The sequence below is a fragment of the Gossypium raimondii genome, chromosome 3 (genome assembly GCF_025698545.1).
Source record: "Gossypium raimondii isolate GPD5lz chromosome 3, ASM2569854v1, whole genome shotgun sequence".
Classification (NCBI taxonomy): domain Eukaryota; kingdom Viridiplantae; phylum Streptophyta; class Magnoliopsida; order Malvales; family Malvaceae; genus Gossypium; species Gossypium raimondii.
Genome location: NC_068567.1, coordinates 52,650,276 through 52,657,170, shown reverse-complemented (window position 1 = coordinate 52,657,170; position 6,895 = coordinate 52,650,276). Strand labels below are relative to the sequence as shown.

Sequence of the window (6,895 nt, the reverse complement as noted above, 5' to 3'; positions counted from 1 at the left end):
AAAAATTATAGAAAAATTATAAAATGATTCTTTTTATACGATAATTCTTTTATGAATTTTATATTTCTTTATATTTTTTATAATTTTCTTTATAAAATTTTAGAATTTTTTAGAATTTTATAAAATTTTACCATTTTTATATTTTTTTTATTTTTAATAAAATTTAATAATTTTATAACTTTCATTTATTTTTATTTTTATCATTTTATTTGTCCATGGCTGTAGCACGAGGCAGCTGAAAATATTAAGGGTAAAATTAACCGTTTTAGGTGTAAAAGAAGTATAAGTGCTTATTCATATGAAGTAGTATAGTTTAGGTTTTTGTTTTTGTCAAATTATAAGATAAATAATATACATTTATAAGGATATACTTGTAAATTTATATCCATTATTTATCTTCGCCTATTTCTTTTCATTACTTTTATTTTTATAATTATTAATTCATTTTTTTCATTACTTAAAACCATTTATAATAATACTAAGGCCCAAGTAATGCCGCACCAAAATGTAAGATCTTTTCTTCACCCAAACAGCCCATTTATTCTTCCTTGCCTTGCACTAAAATTTGACCAAGTCCACTCCACCTCCGTTATAAAACGGTTATACCAACTGTCAAGTGCCTTTTTTCTTTTGCTAATCTCCAAACAATGAACCACTTAACCAAAAATAATAGCGAAATTTTCTTGAAAATCAAATTGGCGATTTGTATTGGAAAGCAATGTATCTATACAAGTCAAAGGTGCCTCTAATCAGTAATACCGTTATAAACAAAGTGAGAACTACGAACTCATCCCCCCATTTAGTTTTTGCCAGCACCAGAAAAATGCATAATTCCCCTATCGTCATTTACAATAATAATATCAATTCCTCTCTCTCTCGCAGTTAATCTTAGCATTTCGGCTCCTGCCCACCATCTCTATGCTAGCAAGTGCCAATCACGATTCGGATGAGTTATGATCAAAGTTTTTCTCATTCAAGGGAATCCCTTGAAGCAAATCAGACACTCCCAACGTATAGAACTGGTAAATTTACGCCGGCTACCCTGTTTTTGTCAAGCATTACTCTCGAAAGATACCTTAATCTCAGGCAGGCACCTAGGCTTTGAAATTGTAGCAGTTGCAAGGCCTTTAAGTAACTTTAAAACATCTGCAGTGTCATCGAGGTAATACCTAGCTTTGCTAGGCTTTCGCCCAACTGTGCATGCAAAGATTTCCGGAGCCACAGGCAAGGATGGATTAGAAACTGAGGTTAATATGCTCTGAAACATATCTTCATCGGATTTATCATCACCAACACACATCACGAAATCAGGTGGCTTCCCACCATTGACCATTCTCGACAAAACTTTTTCTGCTACTAGCCCTTTGCTTACTCCCTGAACCATAAAGAATGATGAGAAAACTTGGTTCAACTATATTACACATATTTATTATGAGAAAGGAGGAATCACTTTTGTCATACCTGCGGCTTAACTTCAACAATATGCTGGCCTCTATGGACAACCGCTGGTTCATTTGCGAGAACACTTTCCAAATGATCCAACAATTCCTTGGCTTGGCATGATCCGAAGTCAGGGTCTGCATCTAGATGGTGCCACACCAAACCACCCTCCTTGGTCTCTATGCTGGAGCCATCAGTTGCCTCTCTATACAAGCTCATAACAGGTTCCACAATCTTTTTCCATTCAAGGTCAGCACCAACAGGGCTGGTTTCCCATTCAGAGTCTTTACTCCATCTGCAGAAGGAGAAAGGAAAATGACCTCAGCTTATTTTATAATATTTAGAATCACTACTAACCATATATCAAACACATTAGATTACACCTACCTTATGAAGTACCCGTGTTCAGCGGCTATCCCCAGCTTCTCACATGGAGCAAGCCAATCACTAAGCGAAGCTCTTCCTCTCCCACTAACAATAAACACAGTGTTCTTAGGATCATCACAGAGGGTCTTAATGATAGAGATAACCTCAGGGCTAGGAGTTTTGATAATGGAAGCTTCAGGAACAAGAGTGCCATCATAGTCCAGGAATATTGCTCTTCTATTTGTTCGTCTATATGCCGAACAAATGTGATCGATAGCTAGCCTCCTAAAACTAGGTGAAAGAGACACAACTCTGAAACTGAGGCCCAAACCAATGCCCCAGCAACGTTTACTATAGTGATCCTGGCATGCTCTATCCAAGTCCATCACAAAGCTGCGAGCCCAATATGCCACATCATGAGTACTGACATACCGGTAGTGTTTCTCATGTCGCAATTGCTTCTCTGACTCGGGCATGGTAATAGCTGTATTTAAAGCCTCAGCCACAGCATCGATATCCCATGGATTTACCCTAATTGCTCCACTTAAAGACGGTGAGCAACCGATGAACTCAGAAACAACAAGCATGCTTGTTCGTGGATATTCTGGCTTTACACCCAGTGCCTCGTCCATGCCAGGAGTTCCCTGCCGACAAACAATATACTTGTAAGGAACCAGGTTCATCCCATCCCTCACGGCATTTACTATGCAACATTCTGCTAGCGCATAATAGGCCGATTTCTCATAACGGGGAACAGGGCGATCAATCAAAATCACTGGCTGATAATTGGGGGAACCATAAACCTCATTGATCTTTTTAGCAGTCATATAAGTCTCCTTCTTAGCCTCCTGGACATCCTTTCCAAAGCCCCTTGCAGGATTCACAATCTGAACCAGGACTATTTTACCCTGCAGGTCTGGGTGCTGCTGTAAGAGCTGTTCCACAGCCAGTAATTTAAGACTGATGCCTTTGAAAATATCCATATCATCTATGCCAAGAATCAATTTTTTCCCTTCAAACTGTTTCTGAATCTCTTTGACCCTGGCAGCAGTAGAGGAAAGATTCAAGACTGATTCAAGTCTACCCATATGAACTCCTACAGGTAGAATCTTAATAAAAACCGTGCGACCAAAGTAATCAAGACCAATATGCCCTCTTTTAGATTCATAATCAAGACCCAGCATTCTACTGCAGCAAGACAAGAAATGTCGTGCATAATCGAACGTATGAAAACCAATTAGATCGCAATTCAGTAGTCCCCTCAGAATTTCATCCCGAACAGGCAATGTTCGATATATTTCTGATGAAGGGAACGGGCTGTGGAGGAAAAAACCAAGCTTGATTCTATTCAGGTGCTTCCTCAAAAATGTGGGAAGAACCATCAAATGATAATCATGAATCCAGACATAATCATCATCTGGATTAATTACTTCCATAACCTTGTCGGCAAATATTTTATTAGCAGAAACATATGCCTGCCATAAAATACGGTCAAACCGATCGCCATGGTCAGGACACATGGGCAGCATGTAGTGAAAAAGGGGCCACAAATGCTGTTTGCAGAAGCCAAGATAAAACTTCTTCTGCAAATCATGAGGTAAAAATGTAGGGACGCAATTGAAATCTTCTAACAGCTTTTGGGCAACTTCTTCCTGTTCATTCACATCTATATCAACCTTGAGAGATCCTACGAATACAACCTCCGTTTCAGGAGAAAACCCATCCTTTAGATGTAGTAAAAGTGAATCCTCATCCCAGCTGAAGTGCCATTTCGAAGTTTCACCATCTCTTTTAGCATGCAAAGGTAACATATTTGCCACTATAATTTTGCGTTCTCTACACCCAGATGAAGCAACATCTGAATCCCCGTCATTACTGCTACAAGAGTCCATGTCAGAGATAATCCCAGGAACAGTCATTACCCGAGGAAGACCTCTCGGAGTTTGAGGAATATCAAGTAGATTCCCAGAGGCTAAGTGTAAAAAATTTGCACATGATCTTGATGCCATGAAAGCATACAAACAAAACCCTCACTACAAGAAATTGTTTCGATTAAAATGTTCACAGATCTGCAGACATAGCGATATTTATAAATCAGTTGAGCTCGTTCACCAAATTTATCAATGAAAAAATGTAGAGAGGATTAAACACCAAGATTCTTGCAACTATTTGGACCTCAAATAAGAGTAATTATTATTTTTTCTATAGTTTTCACTTGTCAAATATTTTTCAAACGTTCTCTCACTGGTTTGCATTATCATCTAGAACTATTATTCAGTGTTGACGAATATAGCAAAAAATAGTAATAATAAAAATAATGTAACAATTAGTACAAAAGAAGCCTCAAGAATATTTAATTTGTACTCTCAGGAAAAAAAAGAATAATTATTTTGTAGTCTTTCTTATTCTTAGCAAAAACAAGATCCGAAACCTTGCTTTTATCACAGGTAATTTTGCCGCAAAAATATATATTATTCTTTTAAAAAACGAAATCAAACAACAAAAATGAAAATCTGGAGTCACAACCCGCACTAAAAGAAAATTATTATAGTAAAACAATATATCCAAAAAAGTAATAACAAAGTTCATGGAAAAAGTTACACGCCAAGAATCTCAGCAGGACAATTGTTTTTTAATAACTCATATAATTTCATTTTATCTTATTATGAATTGAAATTTTTTAAGTATCGAAAAAAATCAAGGCTATCCGATTCCTCAGTTCAACATAACCAAAATAAACGATTTAAAGAAGAAGAAGAAGAAGAAGAAGAAGAAGAAACATTGATTTGGTTTATTTCTCCCGCATTTTCTATGCGACCAAACAAGAGATAAACAAAAGCCGAAGAAACTAATTGTGACTGAACTTAACAGTAGATCAAACAACAATAGAAGGCGTAAAACAAAAAGACGGAGCAAAAACAATAGAATTCGAGAAGGAGATACTTACTTGCAGGTCACGGCGGTTGAAAAAAATCTACGGCGGAGGAGAGGCGGATTTGTGGGTTTCGAAGGGAAATGGGAAAGTTCGTTAAAGTTGAAGAAGATAAAGTAGAAAGAGAAGGGGAAGGCGTGAGGAAAGAAGGAAGAAGAAGAAAATGGAAGATGTGCTGGAATGAATGAATGAATGAATCAAAGCGTGAATAATAAAAATTTGGAGAAAAAGAAAATATATACAGTTTTGTTATTTATTTATTTATTGCCATTTGCGAATAGGATAATATCGAAGTTGCCGTCTCTACCTGGGTTACTTTTTTAACCATGGCTTTCACTGCTCCTGCGTTTTTACATAAATGCCCTTTATCCATTACTTTTCTTAAGGAATTCCTAAACTTCATGAAATAAATTTACAATTACTACAACTGAATTGATTCCTTTTAATATATCAACATAGATATTGAATGCACCGAAAAGCAAATATTATAAATGTTGATAGCTAAGCTCTTGGGAAACGAATTTTGAGATTAATTTATCATTTCACATTTCTTTAATCTTGTATTTCTTCTCTTTTCTAATATACTACTTATATTTGGCAAAACGGTAAAACAATAATTAGTACATCAGTAGTTGAAGCTCCTCAATTGCACTCTTCGATTTTTAGCGGAAGGTTAGGATTGGAGTAATTACGTCGGTAACTGTAACAAGTACATTCAAATCTAGTTACCCTATAGGCTATAGCTTTTTAAATATACTCATAAGTAATTTATGTTTAAAAAGTTATTTTTATAATTTTAAGATATATATTGTTTTTAATATTTTATTTTATTTTATTTTACTCATATCATTTAAAATTTTTATAATTTTATTGATGAGTGATAATTTCTTATACATTTTAACCGACTAAATTTTATAATATTTATGCTAAATTTAACTAAATTACTAGTAATTATTTATATTTGGTCAAAGATTAATCGATGATAACAATGAGCATATGTTGAATGCTAGAGAGAGTATCCCAATTAATATGGAATACAAGAATAATTAGATAATAGTACATATTATGTTTTTTTGTTATTTTATTAGTAATTGTATTATATATGATGTTTTAATTTTAGTTTCATTACTTATTTAGAGAATTTTTGTCAAGTATTATTGATAATATTTATAACAATTATTTTTAGAATTTAAAATTATATAATTGTATAATTGCAATTTATAATACTAAATATGACATAGTAAATTAAGTTATAATTACACTCTACAAGTCAAACACGTGTAGAGAATTAAAATTCCTTACAATTACAAGATGGTGTAGTTACTACCTTAGTAATTATATTTTTATCCAATTGTAGTGTCCAAACACGCCAATGTTTAATTGAGTATTAGAGTTGGTTTGATGAAAGTTCATAATTGGTCAATTATATTAGTAATTAACTTTCATCAAATCAACTTTAAAACTAAGAAGAAAAAACACAGCCTTGTTTTAACAAATTAAACAAAATTACAATTAACACTAAATTTATTTTTCTTAAATCATGAAAATTCAAACCTAATAATATTAACAGTTAACTTTATCACACCAACCTTAATATTGAATTAAAGGTTAAAAATTAACATCATTATCTTACATATTCGACCCAAAAATATAAACTCTATATTTAAAAATTCAAATTTAAAAACTAAATAATATATTAAACCATTTATTTATGATAACTCTTTCTAGTATAACATTGATATCCATCTATATTTAATAAAATCTTGACTAAAGTTGTAAGAGAGTCAAGTATTAGATTATGATAGAAATAAATAAAAGACATTTAAAATTTTCAATTAAAAATAATTATCCAGTAAAATTAATTGTCCTTATATCAGTATTTCAATATAGAAAATCACAAATTAGAGGAAATTTTAAGCATACTTCTAATTATGTAAGCAACTAAGTATCGTACTATTTATGGTTTTAATATTTATGGTTCTCAAGATTTTATATTTTTAATAGTAATGTAGGAATTCAAAATTACATTATGAAGATAACATTGGGTATGTAATTTTATATTTTTAATAGCACTAAAATTTGGTAATATAGAAAGTAATCTCCATATCATTTCCTTTTTCTAATTTTGCCATATTACAACTTATTATCCAAATTTTA

At 33.0% G+C, this 6,895-nt stretch overlaps 1 protein-coding gene across 1 annotated transcript; it reads right to left on the bottom strand.

Annotated features, from left to right (window-relative positions):
* Nucleotides 1-678: 678 nt before the first annotated feature.
* On the bottom strand, nt 679-4,947 carry LOC105794671 (probable alpha,alpha-trehalose-phosphate synthase [UDP-forming] 9). The gene is made up of 4 exons (XM_012623964.2): nt 4,754-4,947; nt 1,828-3,875; nt 1,462-1,735; nt 679-1,375 (listed from the first exon to the last, which is right to left on the bottom strand). Exons 2-4 carry the CDS (start codon nt 3,813-3,815, stop codon nt 1,052-1,054), a joined length of 2,586 nt encoding a protein of 861 aa, XP_012479418.1. The 5' UTR covers nt 3,816-3,875; nt 4,754-4,947; the 3' UTR covers nt 679-1,051.
* Nucleotides 4,948-6,895: the final 1,948 nt, after the last annotated feature.